Source organism: Paramormyrops kingsleyae, chromosome 19, assembly GCF_048594095.1.
Source record: "Paramormyrops kingsleyae isolate MSU_618 chromosome 19, PKINGS_0.4, whole genome shotgun sequence".
In the NCBI taxonomy this organism is placed as follows: domain Eukaryota; kingdom Metazoa; phylum Chordata; class Actinopteri; order Osteoglossiformes; family Mormyridae; genus Paramormyrops; species Paramormyrops kingsleyae.
The window spans coordinates 15,140,883-15,159,545 of NC_132815.1; the positions used below are offsets into that span (position 1 = coordinate 15,140,883).

At 46.6% G+C, this 18,663-nt stretch overlaps 1 protein-coding gene across 2 annotated transcripts in view; it reads right to left on the reverse strand.

Annotated features, from left to right (window-relative positions):
• Window positions 1-18,663, reverse strand: part of asxl2 (ASXL transcriptional regulator 2) — a 56,689-nt gene that overhangs the window by 17,076 nt on the left and 20,950 nt on the right. Inside the window, exons 4-6 of one of the 2 annotated variants that reach the window (XM_023826553.2) lie at window positions 13,454-13,595; window positions 6,706-6,830; window positions 1,987-2,107 (exon numbers count right to left, since the gene is read on the reverse strand). In XM_023826553.2, coding sequence (XP_023682321.2) covers window positions 1,987-2,107; window positions 6,706-6,830; window positions 13,454-13,595 — 388 coding nt within the window. Of the gene's footprint in view, window positions 1-1,986; window positions 2,108-6,705; window positions 6,831-12,391; window positions 12,577-13,453; window positions 13,596-18,663 lie in introns of those variants that run through there. The other variant, XM_023826554.2, reaches the window with a different exon arrangement.

The following is an 18,663-nucleotide window of genomic DNA, read 5'->3' on the forward strand; positions in this document are numbered from 1 at the left end:
TTAAAGTAGGTTTAAGACTGTGTGCTGTATAAATTGTATAAAAAGTTAGGCTACATGACATTTGAATGGGCTATTGACATTTGAATGGGCTATACCCGGATGCATGGACGCATTATGAGAATGAGGAAGACGGTGCGTGCACACTAATTAACCTACACCCTATTCACTTAGACAATACACTGTAATTTTTGCAACAGAAATGGATGAGATGGGCAGGCAGCTGGAGGTGGAATTATTGTCCTTGGTAAAACTCTGACGGTCTCCACACTGGTAACAACGTTGTTTTCTAGGCATAGCTAAACAAATCTCCTCCAGTCTGAAAAGGCGTAGAAAATGCAATTTAGCCAGTAAAGCTTTACAGTTTTTGTGAGGGACAGTCAAATTCTCTCGTTAAGTTTTTTGTGATCCCACACCTACACTTTAAAACTCGTTTCAGCGCTGCCACATATACGTGTGTGTGTGTGTGTGTGTGTGTGCGCGTGCGCGGGAGAGGAGGGGAGGCCCGATTGGTGTTTTGCCCCGGGGTCTTGTGTGCAGTTGTTCCGCCACTGGTGGGCACCCTTGTTTTCTTTCACGCATGGATCACATAAATATGGACAGCAGCAGATCATGTCATGTAACTTTCAGTAAACAAAACTGTGGAAGGCCTCCATGTCTCTGTTGCGCTTGATTGACCGACACGCACAGGTCATACAGACACAACAATTTGGAAGCACGCGTTCAGGGTAGCGGAGGAGCGCACGGTCGTAGCTGATGGTGAAAATTACGTCACTCGACCGTTGCGGACCCTTACGGCTACATGGACACGCAAAGTGTAAACGGGCCTTTAGCTTTGGCTCCTGGCCCCTGATAAAACCCGTGTTGCTGCCCCATGCTGCTGCCCCATGCTGCTCTCCCATGCTGCTGTCCCATGCTGCTGTCCCATGCTGCTGTCCCATGCTGCTGTCCCGTTTACTGTTCCAAGCGGAGCCGGACCTGCACATGTTTCGGTAAAAACAGGCAGATTCTTGCGGTATCATGCAGAGATGCCCCCCCCCCATGGACTCTCAGCCTTAGGGTATGTTGGCACCACGCTCTCTGATACACATTCTGCCATAATTACGTCCCTGGGCTGAAGGTCTCCATGCACAGTGAGGTAAATACAGCCTGTGTGCTCCCCCCCCCCCCCTTCTGGGCTGTCCTTGGGCGTGTCCCCTTCTGATGCTACGGGGGACAGAGAGCAGTGACACAGGCAGGCCTAACTTGATCCCAGTAGACATGCATCTAGGTCTGGGCTGCAGCTAGAGCAGTCCTGCGTGGAAAAAACAAAGCCTACATGCAGGAGGGCCAGCTCACAGACGTTAAGGTGGAGCGGCCCAGGAAGCGAGTGACCAAAGGACGGACGAGGCTAACGTAAGCAAGACTGCACTGCGTAAAGCAGGGAAACTCTAGCACCATCTCCAGAGCAGTGATCTCGGTGTCATTCATCTCACCATCCATCCATCTAGGAAACGAGTGTAGGAGAGAACCAAAAGCCAAGACGCATAAAAGGGAGCAAAATAAATTAAATGGGAGCCATAATATGAGTAAATTAAAGCATCATGTCTAAATGTCCAACGATCTGAAATGAATTCTTCAATCAGGCTATAAAAAGAAGAGCATGAAACCGGATTTTAGTGTCATATCTCAATACCCTGCCGGGTGTAAACATAAAAAGCAGCACCGCAAGACTAAACTGATTCAGGACTGGAGAGTTACGGCATGCATCACGGCACGATTACCGGCCTGCATCTTCCTGGACCCTTTATCCTGGGGCAATTCTAGGATTTTTTACAGGCCATAATTCACTCAGGGGAGCCAACCTTATCATTAGCCAAGAATACATTTTGAATCAGTGAGTGACAGGGAAGGGGGCACTCTGGGAGCCAATCAGCAGGGGTCATTGCCTCTGTGGCCCCGCCCCCGGAACACACCCATGACCTAATCATTAACATGCCCACAGCTTACCGGTCTTGGCGGCTATGGGACAGGCCATGTCCTTGACGCTCTTGAAGATGATCCGGGGGTTAGAGATCGGGGTAATCCCACCCTGCCGGCGCTGGTTCTTCTGCTGTTGCTGCTTCAGGGCCTACATGCGTGGGGGGCGGGGGGGGGGAGCGGGGAGGGAGACATAGAGAGAAGACAGGTGAGAGTGTGGCCACAGGCTGTGGGCCGCCTACCTTCCTCCCTCTCCCGAGACGTCTTGTAGCACCTGGTGAAGGTGAGACATTTGGTGTTTCAGGGCACCCACCCCCCCATGATTCACTGCAGCAGTGCTGTGCGACGTTTCAGAAGGACAGGTATGAAAAATCACGATGCTAAGCATCCACAGAGAAACCACAAGACTGGCTGGTTTCATCAAAAAACCCCAGACCCTTCAGGCAGCTTCCTAACACGCTTCCGGGTTGCATCCAACGGACCAGCTCCGAACTGCCACTTATGGGTCTGGCCTACAAAACTAAGGCACTTGTACTGAGCACAGGCAGGTGTGCCCAGACTAGGCATATGGGAAGCATTATACCGTTTCTTCAGTATAATCCAGCTACAAGCAATATCCAAAAGACGAAAAAAAAAACAGGTATGGCAAATGAGATATGGATAATAATGTGCTAATACAAACAGCCAGCTGATTAGAATGAATCGTTTTCTCTGAATATCCCGCCATTGGCATGAAAGCGATTCCTCTGAGAGGCTGCCCTGCTCCCTGCGGCATCTCCCATCAGTTACATCACCATCACTTGAGGAATTCACTTCAGGGTCTACAGCATTCAGTAAAAGTACCGACTCATCCGACAGACACACGGAAACCGCTGAGGAACGCCTTTGAAGTCCGGGATGACTGCTTTCTCCAAGGTCCCCCCCGAGCAGATATCAGCGTCTACATGCAGATGGCCTAGCACACGTCCAAAAAAGGTCTTTGAAGGCCAGCATGCTTTCAGATCGAGAATATCCAGATCGGAGCGTCTGCAGAGCTGCCCTTGAGCAGATGGGCCTGTTCATCGAGACGCTCATTCTCTCCATTTCAGTTGGTTTCCGCCAACACTGTAATTACTCATAAAACTGCAGCTACTAGATCCAAAAAAAAAAAGAAAAAAAAAGAATATTTTTATAGGAAGACAAATTATTATCTTTCCCTTTAATTAAACAAATGGTTTCTGGAGCGCTTTGTGAAGGAAGCCAGCGAATCACATTGTGTAATGTGTGTGGTAATTAGCATTTTAATTAAGCACACCCGAAGAGCGCCGCGCCTCATTAGATAAGAGATGCCGGAAAGCGAGAGTGGCCCGCCCCTGCAGAAAAACGCTCATTGTCAATAAGCCGGATCTCGGAAAAACCGGCACAAGCCTCAATAGTTTTAACGGCAGCCCTGTGGATTGTGGAGATCTGATTTGGTGACAGAGCATTGGCGTCAGCGTATGAGCAGCGGAACACCATAGCCCCAGTGCACCATTTTGGCAGTCAAACACACATGTGCAGATCTATACTGAAACAGAAAAACACGTTAGCGCATCCTGACCGCAGAGAGCACACGGAAGTTGCATTGAGGAACCAGGCCGTCTCCGCTGCTGGTGAACGACCTGAGACTGAGCGTTTCAGGATGTGTTGCTATGGGCTGTTAGTGTCGAGAAGACGCTGGGGACGCCTTTGTTCCTGAGCTGAATGAAGGCAGAAAGACATCCAATGCAGCGGAGGCTATCATCATCACAGCCAAAAAGCAGCAGCATTAAATACTGTAAACATATACACGTGTGCAAATGCAGGTCTGGCTTTGTACATCACGCCTCGTTGGTAGGAAGCTTTACTTGTTTCGCCATTTAGTTAGATGCAGAAGTTATGTCCGCCTGTAGTTTGTCCAAAGCTCTTTCGCATTTTTAATCACGGTGCTTCAGCAGACCAACGAATGGACCTTCTCCAAACAGAGAACAGCTGCCGTCAGACGCGGCTTGGCTGTCAGGTGTCTCCAGCCTCCGGGGGAGGGGTCACACAGATTTCACCGTGCTCCGACTCTCAGCCACTCGTGCCGGTAACACTTTGCTTGAGGGGGCACAAATAATATAGCATTTATGCTGTTATTTGCGTATTAACTGACCACAAACGAAGTCTTGGTTACATAGTGTTCTCATGCTCGTTCATCATTAATGAATCGTGATGCATGTTATTTCAAGCAGTTACTGTATCTGTTAATCCTGTAAACCTCTGTGAGCTACAGAAGGAACAAGTAATAAATAACACAAGTGAAACACTGTGTCTCGTGTTTGCTCATCTTTAATGAATCATGATGCATCTTTTATCTCAAGTACCTACTATATTTGTTAGTTATATGATTTGTGCTTCAGTAGTAATGGAGTTCCAACCAAATGTTAGCATAGCGTACCTCCAGGGCAGGATGAGGTTTCATACATGAACCACAAAAGTTGCTGAACTTTAACACATGAAGATTCACTTCCTGTGACTGCTTGCATTTCGCGCTAAGCATGACGCAGGTCCCTCGCACAGCTGTGCAAGCCACGTACCACGTACAACAAGACCGGTGAGAAATGATTCACCGTTCAACAGTCAACGGGAAAATTCAGAGCAACGGAAGGGACATGATGGGAGAAGAGAGCAGAGACGGAGCTGCACTGGCATGCTCACGCAGCACCTGCACTGCAGACACGCAGAACCTGCCTTTGGATGCAGCCTGATGCAGCTTAGAGCACAGTTGGTGCGAGTGTTCCAGTGTCGCAGGGCAGGAGAACTGGGTGAGATATCGGCACTGTCCTTGAGAGCAGCTCACGTAGATCCGCAGCCATGATGCTGTGCACCCTCATCAACGCGCCATGCTGCAGGGTCTCTCCCTAAGGTACCCATGATGCCGTGCACCCTCATCAACGTGCCATGCTGCAGGGTCTCTCCCTAAGGTACCCATGATGCCGTGCATCCTCATCAACGCGCCATGCTGCAGGGTCTCTCCCTAAGGTACCCATGATGCCGTGCACCCTCATCAACGTGCCATGCTGCAGGGTCTCTCCCTAAGGTACCCATGATGCCGTGCACCCTCATCAACGCGCCATGCTGCAGGGTCTCTCCCTAAGGTACCCATGATGCCGTGCACCCTCATCAACGCGCCATGCTGCAGGGTCTCTCCTTAATCCTCAAGTGGGGATTATCCCCCAAGATTCAACAATACACTATCCATCCACTCACCTACCCACACTTTCATCTCTCCACTTCCCACTGAGCCTGCTGCTTATTCCAGGCAGCTCAGGGTGCAACGCAGGGGACACCAGCTGCTCCTGCCGATCTATAGCTGAACTGTCTATTCACCTCTTATACAGGACACACAGGCCAGCTGGCAAACAGTCTCTCACACAGAATTTACGGTTCAACCGTCTATCTAAGATTTCAGACTTGTGCAATGCTTGCTAATTTCCCTTGGCAGATTTGCACAAGATCTCACAAAACTTTCAAAGAGTATTTCCACAAACTGTCAATAGGGTTTAAGTCAGGTGATTATGCTACTCCGCCAGCACTCGGCCCTGCACACAATAACATGGTTCCCATTCAGAATGTGCCATAAATCCAAACGTGGGTTAAGGAAACTTTCCTGAAAGACTTGTGTAAAAGTGTAAAAGAGTTAAGTGGACCTGCAGTTCTCGCAATGATCCGCTTGTCTTTTTTAACACAATTATTTTAATTTGCATGGCCTTTACTATGAGAATCAGAGAATTATCTGAATAAGTACGTTAGACTAGTTAGTGATGTCCTTCTAGTGTCATGCCACACTGACTATGAAGAGCAGTACCAGATGGGATGTGCACACACATAGATGCACAGTATAACATGAATTCATCAATGTTTCAAAAGCCAATTGAACGCTGTCCCCGCAAATACCAATATTACCTCTAGAGCAGATATCAGAGAAAAGATTACATCGACATCGTTATACGTGGATGCAAAATGGCACGTGGGATAGAAACTAAAGCAGCGAAGAGGACAGGGCAATGGGTAGGTGAGACAGTCAAGCACGAACAGGCCCGAAATGCGGCAGTGATGAAATATGATTCAAAGAAACCACTCGGAGATTCGAGTCACTGCAGCAGACATGGAGAGATGCTCCGTAGCGCCTTGACTTTTGGCCATGAAAGCATTAATACTTGCTCTGCAGTACATATATACCTGTAGATTCCAGCCTCCTGCGCTCCACTGGTAGGCTTTCAAAAAGGAGAAATGTTTTTGTTTACAAGGAAAAGAACATCAGACATAAGGCATATGACACTGAAGGCGGCAAGTTCAGCAGCACCGAGCATGTCTATGCTGTCAATGCCGAAGCACTGTGCCGCTAGGTTATCTGGGGGTAACCGCATGATACAGAGGACTCTTAATCTTTCTCTAAAGTAACTACATTCCTGGGAAGGAAAAGGGGGAGCAGGAGAAGAATTAAATTAATATCCTAAAAGAACTGAACGCAAACCAGAGGAGAAGCTGAAAGTGAAGACATTATTATGACAGAGGCATATTTGAGGCAAAAAAAAAGAAAAATAATGTTAACGGTGAAAAAAAACCCCATTTGAACTGATGCAATGAGATGAAGTTTAAGTTACACAATCAGCTGGAAAGGGAAGTGCTGGGTATTGGATGAGAGAGGTCTGCCCAGAGCACAGGGGGACAGAGAGCAGTGGGGAGGGGGCAGGGACACAGCCATACCTGTTTGAGCGCCTTCTTGCTGTGCTTCTGTGAAGAGGACAGCAACTTGCTGGCTCCAGAAGGTGCGGAGGGTGAGGAGCACCGTGTCTGTGGTGAGGAAGGCTGGGACTGCAACTTGGAGGGCACTGCAAGACACAAGGCACAGCACAGGGCAGAGTGTGACACAGAGAATACAGTATGACTCAGAGAACACAGCATGATACAGGGCCCAGTGAGCAAAGGACACAGCTTGACACAGAAAACAATGTGTAACACAGGGCCCAGTGAGCACACAGGACACAGTGAGACACAGGAGCCACTGCGCACAGAGAACACAGCATAACACAGGACACAGTGAGCACAGAGAACACAAAATGAAACAGAAATCACAGCATGACACAGGGCCCAGTGAGCACAAAAGACAGCGTGACACAGAGAACACAGCGTGACACAGAGGGCAGTGAACACAGAGAACACTTCATATCCCAGAGAACACAGCTTCACACAGGGCCCAGTGAGAACAGAGAACACAGCGTAATACAGGACACTGTGAGCACAGAGAACACATCATGACACAGAGAACACATGGTGTAACACAGGCCCCAATGGAACATTCTGTACAAAAACCTGTGCTTTCTGTGCCTCAATGCCCTGTGGCATGTCCAGTTCATACATAAGACAAGGCATAGGAATCAGCTGGTGAAATTGGTGATTTTAACAAGAGGCAATAATTAAATTAAGGACCTAGTGAATAAAACCACAGGTGTCTGCAAACCAGCCCTGCTGTAGAGCTTTGCAGAAAGGTGCAAAGCTACAATGAATATACATCTGAATGAATGAGGGGAGTCCCTCTGGATAAAAGCAATGGAGAAGCATATGAAAATAAAACAGATGGTGACAGAGATAGGAATCCCAACCTCTGACATCATACATGTGCCCTGTATGAGCTATGACATTATAGGATTCCAGTCTCTGCTTCCTTTAAATATTAACACGTTTAAGCTGATGCTTTTTCCCCAAAGTGGGGGCATGAGAGAGCATCTGACCCATTTAAAGAGCTGGATGTTTCACTGGAATTATTCAGGTTAAGTAGCTCACTTATTAACTGCAGACATATCAGGCTGCTGCCAGGCACTGTACCGATGCTGCCTCACTGAGTGTGTCACATGGCACACTGCATGGCCGATCACATGATGCGTCACATGGCTCTCATGCAAAGTACAGGATATAATTAACCAGCCAGTGCTTTTATCATGGTACCGAAGAAGCTGGCCAACAGAACACTTGGAATGCGCCAAAAGCAAAGTGTTATAAGGGATACAATAAAAGTCTATCAGCTTGAGTGGAAATTGAGGGTCTCTGAGAGACTGTGAGGCAGAAGCTCCTTGAGAGCATCATGGTCACAGTCCAACAGAGACTAGCTCCAGCATGGGATGCTCTCCTGAGGAGCTTTACCAGCTGGCAGGCGCAGCCACAGGCAGGAGGGGACAATCAGAAAGACGGCACTCCAGCCTCAGGCCTCATATGGAAGAGGATTCTGGTTACAATTTAACAAAAGCTGGCAAAAGGGGTTTCCCAGTTTACTGTGAGGTATTTGATTTTTTTACCCAATCTCCCTAACCCCAACCATCCAACCTGGGCATTTAAGGACCAAAAAATTCAGGAGGGAGAGAAAAATACAGGGCCATAAGTGCAGAACCCTCAGGATGTGTTTGACTTCTATAACAAAGAATGCAACAACCAAGAAGTATCTAATGAGGTCACACACATGAGAACCTTCAGTACTGGAAGATGAGGTCAGAGTAGCCCTGAGATTAATTTTGTAGGTCCCGCAGCGTAAAAAATATATTTATGCTATGGATCAATCAATGTAGATTTGAGGCCTACAGGGAAAGGGAAATACTGAATGTTCAAGCTGGATTCAGCAAAGGCCAGACAATGAGAGACAAGATGCAAGAACAAAACAAGGATTAACAGAGGTAGACAAGCATGCAAATGATCACTATGCACCGTACATAGAATATAAAGTGAGGGAAGCTAGACTGAAAGGTGACAGCTGTGGATTCAAAATTGGATGAAGATACATCAACATTTGATTGGCTGATGAAGATGAGGAAAAAGTTAATTTTAAGGCACAGTGGAAGAGATGGGACTATGAATAAACATGAATAAAATAAAAGCTGTAGATAAATGGAAGGTGACAAACTTTAGTGCTGATGGTCAAAACAAAAGGATATATACAGATTTTAACTTGAAACAACAAAGGAGCCACTAGTCAAGAAGTACATCGCAGATAGGCATTAAGCAAAGCTGCAGTGGAAGACCTGGAGAAAAGTCTTCAAAGGTACTGAAGAAAGTCTACAAACTGAGATGAGAATCAATCAGGACATGGCATATTTTATGGCTAAGCTATGCATGTGAAAGCTGGACATGGAGAGTATTCATGCCTTTGAATTTTGGTGCACGGACCAGATGATTCATAAGCGAGTCAAGTCTGAACTTCCACCGCAAGTACAAATGAGCAGACTGAAGCTGTCTTATTATGCACATTATGATAATACAATAATGTTCTCATAGTTGGAGGTCACAGGGGAACAGTACTCGATCATCAGGACATTCTTCAGGGAAACCTGAAGACCCGTACAGGAGGAAGAACGTTGTTGACTCCTGATGACCATATAGATATCGACAAAAAGGGCTCTGAAGGCAAGGGTGACCTCATTGGTGAACATTACAAAATAATAATCAAATGACAATCATGCATAAGTCTACAGCTAAGAATGCTGTAGTTCTCTCTCCCTGACTAAAAAAAACTTCATTATATAATAAGTTACAAATCTAGAGGTTTTAGAAGGCCACCTCTCCCTTTAATCTTAGGATTAGCGACCTTGCTGATATCTGCCATTTCCACCAGATGAAACTGCAAGTTCTCTTGATGTAACCATTTGAATTCACACACACACGCACACGCACATGTAGGGTAAACATATCCTTATGGGGACTACTCATTCATTTCAATGGGAAAAATGCTAATGCTAACTATGACAACCTTAACCCCTACCCTGCCCTAACCATAACCATAAGTAACCAAACAAAATACATGAGTTTTTGCATTTTTAGTTTTTTCATAGCAGTCACCGATTTTTATAAAATAGAGTTTTCCCTTATGGGGACCAGGAAACCGGTCCCCATAAGGGAAAAAAAAGGGATATTTATCACGTTATGGGGACATAAGGATAGGTATACCTGCTCGCACACACACACACACACTCACTCACACTCACACTCACACTCAATCTCAGTTCCAGATTCAGTCGGACCCCCTGCTGTGAAGTAAGTGTGAGAGCTGTGACAAGGGTGACTTTTCAAAGCTGCCACCTATTTCCGCTGAAACCTGCGTGTTTCCGATTAGCCGCACATGGACTGTATGGAGATGAAAGGCAGCGCGCCGCGAGAGCGTCGATGTCCAAGCAGCACGGCAATCTAATGCAAATCTGCAAGCCCTCTCCTCCAGTGTCATCCGACTTCTTTCATTTCTTTATCTTTCCTTTTCCCTGTTTTTGTATTATTCTGTCTTAATGATGTATCACAGCACCCCCATGTAAAATGCTTTGGGGTGACTGTTGTGAAAAGTGCCATATAAAAATTAGTTTAATTGAACTGAATTGAAGTCTACTTAGATAGATAGAATCTTTATTGTCATTGTAGCAATGAGACATTGTACAACGAAATTAAAGTGCAATTCTCCAGTGCAAAATAAAAACAGTCACTCTGAAAGAGCCTGAACGCTACTTTACTTATGGGATGCATTCATTTTCTATGATTTCATGTTAATGAACCAATAAGCTAATCTGCACACAAAGAGGTGAAACAGGGAATGCGGTCATATAAAAGTAGAGAAAAGGAACTGAGTGTTGGGTAAATCCCATGTTTACGTAGGTCTGGTTTCATTCATTCTGTCTGCATATAACTAATGTGTATGCTTATGCCAAAGAAAGGGAGGAGCAAAGGCAAATACATGACATTATTCCTACAGGGTAGCAGGAATTAGTCAGTGAGGAATTATCTGGTGTTATTTCATTAAATATGAATGAAATTCCTGTGATATTCCAATAACTTGGAGTCCGACTATGGTTACTATGAATTCATTTTTTTCAACACATCACAAATCATACATGTCCAAGATCTGCGACACACACGCAGATGTGCCATTTTCAAACATAACCTGGATTGACATGTAGGGCAGTGTGTAGTTCATTGGCAGAGCAATCTGTGTGTGGAAGGTAATGGGTTTGAATCCCTTGACTAGCAGAGCAATCATATCACTGTCTGGCCTTCCAGTGAGTGAGCTGTATGTTGACGAACCCTGATCTCAGAGATGAAGGTTTATTCACTTCCACATCACCTTGAACAAAAACATCTGAAACATAAATAAATGTAAATCTCCCGGATCCTAATTAGAAATTAGTTTTACACATCCGCAGAGCACTGCACACACGTGGATCTCAGCAATCTTTCATACACACGCACTCACACACATATAGCTTTCTGCTGGACAGAGCAGGCTTGTCATATGATCCAGAGTGGTCATGTGATCTCCTCGGCAAACAGAGCAGAGGGGATAACCAGCCAGATGCACATCTGCTCACCAGGCGCTTTGTGTAATCATAACAATGCCGCTGGGAGACACTGGCATGCTCTGATGTACTTCTAATTTTGTGGTGTAAACTGGAAATTTCAGCACTAATAACATAAGAGTGAAATCTATTTCCACAGGCAGACTGATGACCAGACAGGCGCAATCAAAACCAGCTTTAGAGTCCTGCATTCACACTGCAGCTCACAGCTGCTCTTCCCCTTGCTTTCCACACTGCTAACCAAAAAAAGAAACCCTTTCCTCTTTGCTCAAAATTCGAGAACTTAGCTTTTAAAGCCACAGTAACGGTAGATTTGCAGTCAACAGGAAAAAAACATTGTCACAAAATATAAAGCGATTCCTCAGTAGCAAAGATCGTCGGTTTAAAAGTCAATATCTATGAGCGTCAGTGCAGAAAGCTTCTAGCTGGCAGGTCTTCGACAAACTGTCAAGGCAGATGTTTATTCAAGACAGACGTCTTTCCGGGTGTCATCAAGTACAACACTGATATTAAAGACAGGTGTCCATATCAAAGTAACTACATGTGTTCTCTGGTTCTTGGGACGGTACCAGCTGCAGCATGAGCTCAGAGAATCTGCACGGCTTGGCTCCGGCTTCCCGTTTTTATGGCCCAAACGTTCTCCGGTCCGCCTGCTATCTCCTATGATTCATATATTATTTTATACTCTCCTCAAAAATGCAAATCAGGGAGAGACTCCAGCATTGTACTGATACTGCTGCTTTATTCTTCAGTGGTTTGTGTGGTCCGTTACCCAGGGGGAATTAATTCACTCATAAACACAAGCAGACCACCCACATTAACGACCTGTCAGTAATACCTCTTAAATTAATATGAGCAGATTTGCAGCAGTCATCTGAACAGCCATCAAAGGCATGACTGTATTAACCCTCTTGTCAGTAATTATCTGGGCTGTAAATGAGCCTTGGCTACTAACGCACACTAACCGGGTGAGTATACAGGGTACGTACCGCTCGTGCAGAAAGGGAAAAATCAGCAACCAGACAAGTTCCCCTCTAAAATATCCCCAGTCTCCACTGCGGGGAACTTACATGGAAGATGGTCCACCAGCTGCTGTCTACTGAACATTTTCTGTCACCTTGCTGGATTCCGAAAGGAAGCTGAAGCTTCAGTCCGCCCTGCTGCTTACTAACGGCATTTCTGCATGGCCTGCAGACGATCACCCGGGAGAAGCGGAATGCAGCGCGGTGACGGCAGCTGGCTTTCGGGTGACGTTAATGTTGTGTCGAACATCCGTCCATACATTCGTGTCTGAGGAAGTGGTCACAGATGTTATCGGAGGCACTGCTTCCTGTTCTGGGGCGCTCGTTTGGCGAGAGAGAAAAAAACCCAAAAACAAAAACGAGCCGTGCGTGCAATTAGCGCGTTTAGCATCGGTGTGAGAGTGGCTTCACCGCCAAGCTGCAGCACCGACAGATGCACCTACGCGCCATTTACCGGGCTTGGCTGCAGGCTGCAGCTGCACGGCGCAGAAGCAGCGCGTCCAGCAGCTGCCGGTACGGCCTTCCATAGAGCGCCGGTGCTGTGCATTGTCAGCTGGCTCCTTCCTCTTCACACACAGCGTTTGCAGCATTCATGATCTGTGGGGTGTTGCCAAGGGAACACGGCCTGGTGCTGCTGACCTCTGATTATGGGCCAGTTCTGCCAAAGCCAGCACCCACACCTGACCTTCGTATCTACCTGCAGCTGGCGGTTTTGTACACAGAATTCTATTCGAGTCTCGGTCCGCTCGCAAGGCCAGGGAACCAATCCCATTATGGTTTTATATAAGCAAATTTTCCATTGCGTCAACAAAATAAAACATACTAAGATTTCACTATTTAAGTATTTAAGTGGGGGGTGAAGTATGGTTCAGCAGCTCAGGACATGATGTTTGTGATCGGAAGGTTGCAGGTTTAAATCCCAGGGTCAGCAGAGTGATTTCACTGTTGGGTCCTTTAGCAAGACCTTTAGCCCTCAATTGCTCCAGAGACTGTCTGACCCCGTAGTTGTATGTTTTGGATGAAAGCGTCTGATAAATGAGTGAAATGCATTTGAACAAGACTGGAGACCCCAGTAGGCACCCTGAGCCAGGCCGGAGTGGCATTTCTTACCTCTTCTCTTCCACTTGCCCTTCCCACTCTCCTTGGGGTTGCTGCCATTTTCCGGGCTCTGGGAATCCGAGGCAGCGTTAGAGTCGCTGGTTTCCTCTGAGGCCTCCTCTAACAGGTCCTTCGTGCCGTCAGAGATGTCTTTCTGTTGGAAATGCAACAGAAGTCACCTCTGATTAACGAAAGGCAAGATGGCGACGACGATGCAAGCAGCCAAGCTCAAGGGGTCAAAGGTTATGCTACTGGGAGCAGCGAATCAGAAGAATGTCTATGTAGTAGTTTCACTGTTGATCTATGCTTTACAGAATCACAATATAAAATCAGATACAACCAATTCATCATGAATGTTCTCACCCAGTAAGACAAACCCAAACTAAAGAGGCGTGGTATGTGGGCTGTGCCTGTGACCAGAAGATTGCTGGTTCAAATCCCATGGCCAGCAGAATGGTTTCCACCATGGTCTCCCCATAGTATGTATGAAAGCAACAACTAAACAAATAAAATGTAAAATACTACACTGTGTGACTACCCATTCCCATGGTATTTACAATACACCCCAAATTACTTTATTACTGAAAAACCATTCTTCACTAATTTAACTGGGCACTACACTGGGCATGCCCACCACGGCTCAGAGAAGAAGTCTGCACCAATCACGATGAAGCTTTTAAACATCAACAGGCTTTGTCCCGGTCTCACAGCTTTCTCCATTCCTGGAGGAGCGATTAGCCGAGATGTTATTCAGCCCTCAGTAAGCCGCTGACTCAGTCCGCACATCCGTGGGCCCCCGCTATAGATGCCACCATGGCAGCCGGGGGCGGAGACAGATGACATATGAAGCGGATGGTCTGCAGAGAGCGGTGATCGGGCCCGGTGGATACCGGACGGCCGGTGGACATGTGACCGCAATGCTCTCTAACTCAGCCCCCCTAAATAAAAATGCGTTTTCCCAACAGCGCCTGCATTGTTACAGCCCTATATTATGATCTCTAAAACATCCCTGCATCCTGTCATCCCTGCTGCACCTACCACAAAGGCAGGATTCTGCCTCGGTGTATATATACTTAGGGATCTTTCAAATGTCAAAGCAGCTCCCAGGGAAGAACCTTGCTTCGGAGCTGTTCTTTCGATTGTCTTAAAACCCACATTATAAGTCACTTCTTTGTTGTTCATGGTCGTGTTCCCCTGATGGAACAAAAAATAAATAAATCTCGTCTTAGGTCAGGAGAAACACCACGGTGATAGAAGAGGGACCGGGGCGCCGGAGATGAGGCTGCTGCTGTCAGCCAGAGCCGCCAATCACCCTGACAGGCTGGGGCTTTGAACAGAGAAGCATGCAGTGGGGGGGGGGCGCATTTAGCCCTCACCAACGCAAACGGGATGCCAAAATGACCTCTTACATCATCCTCTGATGTGGAGCATGGACAGCTGCCAGTGTCAGACTGTTTGGACATTGACTGCAGAGCATGGAAAGGGTTAGGAATACATTTATGACTCGGGTGTCACGCTAATAAACAAGTAGCTGAAACAATTACATTTAATCAGAGGTATTACGCCCACTGGCTATTCCAAAGTGAACTGTCAGTTATATGATATATAATCCTCACAGCCTCTTATCATATGCTTGACATGATCCAGGGACTGGAAGCTTCAAAGCTTTAAACAGCCCGAAACATTCTGAAACTGGGACAGAAAATCCAATTTCCATCATGACAGTGAATACTGTCTCATGATTTGACAATGCTGACAATAGTACATGGCAGACTAAAATAAAATCTTTATCTGAATATGACAAGTTATTCTTTATTTTTCTTCTATTTGATCTGCCAGGGAGTAGCGATATCTTAATTAAAACAGATCATACAAATGCATACAGAGAGGCTTGCTGTGTCATTCAACAAAGTAACGAAACTGTGTTGCTAGTCATATTTTCTAATTTTGTTGGTTTTGTCAGCTAGATCTCAGAAATCCTCTGTCCATCCATCATTCCATCCATCAGTCCATCCATCCGTCCATCCATCAGTCCATCCATCAGTCCATCACTGGGTCACAGAAAGATAAAACCAAAACCACTAATCAAATAGTGTCACAAAAAGGTAGTGAGACATCTGCAGAAACTTCCTGAACAATGCTTTGTATGTCATACAACAGGCTCACCTTAGATGCCATTTCTGCTACACAGCATAGTGTCAGCCAGCCTGGCTTGTCACATTCTAGGCTAACAGACCTCCTAAGGCTAACAGACCTCCTAAGGCTAACAGGCTAACAGACCTCCTAAGGCTAACAGACCTCTTAAGGCTAACAGGCTAACAGACCTCCTAAGGCTAACAGGCTAACAGACCTCTTAAGGCTAACAGATCTCCTAAGGCTAACAGGCTAACAGACCTCCTAAGGCCTTAGCATCTCGGGACGTTCATCTGTTTTTTCCCTGTGTATATTTTTCTTGAAGATTAGGCACAGCACCAAAGTTTAGCGACCATTATCTACGGGGGGATCCCAGTCCACAGTAATGTTGCGCACCAGAAACGAACACTGCACTGACTCCATGGCCTGCCCTGGATGTGGACATCCAGATTATTAGGCGAAGACAGACCGCGGATCCGGGCTTTGTTACAAAGAAGAGTTCAGTTTCTCCGTCTAGTGTGATGAGCTACTGGAAATCCATCCACCTGACAATGCCTCCTTTCATAGAGGAGCAGGGAGAAGGAGCAAGAGAAACGGCTAGAATGTCAGATTCTGAAGGGTCACCCAGACTAGCCTGGCACAGCGGACACTGCGAAAAGGGAGCTCTTGACATGCAGCCATGTTTTCTGGGCTTTGGTGAGGTAAGACACATACTTTATATAGAAACAGCTGTGGTCACGTGGCGCTCTGGGGGATTAACCTGTGTTTCTGGAAGCAGGATTAGCTATACTGTCCATTGCGGCTTAAACGTCTGTTAATCTTTTAAATAAACTTAGTCTTCTTTCCAAACATTGGCACTGGCACACCCTCCACCGGCAGATGCACAGCAGATATGAAGTCAGGCTACGCAGCTTCCAGGTTGTCCTGCTTCCCCCCCACCCCCATGACGTCACTGCGTTGGTCTGACTTGTCACTGGAGTGTGGTTCTGTGCCAGTGAGATGCCTTTTCCTTGCTTACTTCACTCCTGAATTCCCTCTGTTACTCTTTGCTCCCTTTAATGTACCTTATGACAGCTTCAGTGTAATGTTCAGAGGGGCAGCGGCCTCCAGGGATACAGCCCAGCTGGCCTTTAGTTTATCGATCAGCCCCATAATTGCCAGTGACCAGTCCTGGCTCATTCACTGGCTGTGAAGGACCATCCCCATGGATGTCTGCTGTAAGCTGGGTCAATTTATACCTTCGACTGTAACCAAGTGCGAAACCTTAAAGATGCTGATGAGCCTAAATGTCGCCCCCTACAGGAAGATGCCCCACTTGTCATTTACATTTTATTAATTTCAGACACTTGTGTCCAATGCAATGTACATCTTTGAGGAAGCAGGATCAGACAATTCCTGGGGCTTAAAACTGGGGTTTAAAGGATCTTGCTCAAGAGTCCAACAGTAAAATCACTCTGACCCTGGGATTAGAACCAGCAACCATCTGATCATAAGCACAGTGGTCAAACCTGCTGAGCCGCATATCACTGTTTATATACACTGCAATCCTCAGGACTGTAGCCCGTCTGAATATGGCTTCTCTGAAAAATGCTTGTTGGCACCGAAATACATAGACTCACATCCTCAGGCTCGGTACTGTCAGGACACTGCAGCAAATCGTGCACTCAGTCCTGTTGGGGCACTCTGAAAATCTGTATACAATATACACCATATGTACATGAGCACCACATATAAGGTGGAAATGTACTAGAAACATTTACAAATATTTTAAGAGAAGTAACAGCCAATATAAAGTTGGATGCAGATCTTCGTCTCCACTGACAACAGTGACGGCAGAACACAGGACGTCAGGTAGAAACCTGAACTTCCCCTGCAGGGTCAAACAGGGGACAGTGAGGGTGCGAGGTGGGGGTGGATTAGCTAGGACGCACGTGGCAGATAAGTTGCTGCTTAGAGGGATCGATAAAGCCACTGAGGGTGATTCCCGATCCCCCCGGCAGAGCAGAGCAGATCGAAACACGAACTGCATAATCACTCATCACGCAGCTCATCCGAGAACAGCGCCTAACGATGAACTCTTACCGTTCTCCCGTTAGCAACTTACTTACTTGGACTCAAGTTGCATTTGTTCCAGCTATGCAGGAACAACTCTGCTTTAGGGAAATCCACCCCAGTGCCATGGCTTAATGCCAAATTGAGGCTCCGCCAGAGTCCATGAAATCACACAGACTGACGGCTGCTGATGTTCACCTTCTCGGCCTTTTGTAGATACTTTCTGGAAGCTTCAGCTTCGATAGTAGAGCCCAGACTTTAACAGGGCACTAAAATGGCCCAAGGGCAGAAGCTTACAAGGTGATGTGCGCCACTGTGGGTCAGGGTCCTGCAATCAGAAGGTCACCACTACAAATCCTGTCTTCGGCAGAATAATCTCTTCTCCGCTGGGTGGTTGAGCAAGGCCATCAAGCCCCTGAAATGCTCCAAGGACGGCAGACAAAAGGCTGACCCCGTGCTCAAGCCCTAAGCATTGCTCTCAGCTGAATGTGTATCTCAAAGGAGACCGAGACAGGATACGTGAAAACTAAAGAAGTCTGACGTACTTGTGCAAATGGCAAATAAAGGATCGTTTCTGACAGGGCAGCCTGTCCAAGATGTGAGGAGCCTCGCTACAAAGCCGAGATGTTCTGCGTCCTGTCTGGGAGGCGGTATGGAGAAAGGACTCCGCTTTCAGATATCAAAGGCATCATTTCCTCAACAATGCCTTTGGCAAGCTCCAGGGTTTATCTGACAGAGCAGATAAACACATTAATGTTTGCTAGTTTTCCTTCTCGATCAAGTCAGACATGCTTCTGATGTAGTGATATCTGTATGTATAGAGTCTGACAAGCCTGATACCTTTGAGATTCTGCCATTGTAACCTTTGAATCTAATGTAGCAGCATCAGTGCAGACCGACTGCAGAAATACACAGAGACCCTTTTAACCAGGGACAGGAGGGTCACTCGTTTGCTTTGCTTACTACCGTTTGACTTGATGCCCATTAGCGCAGAAACATTTTACAATATGGCAATAAAGGCAACACCGACTGGTTTG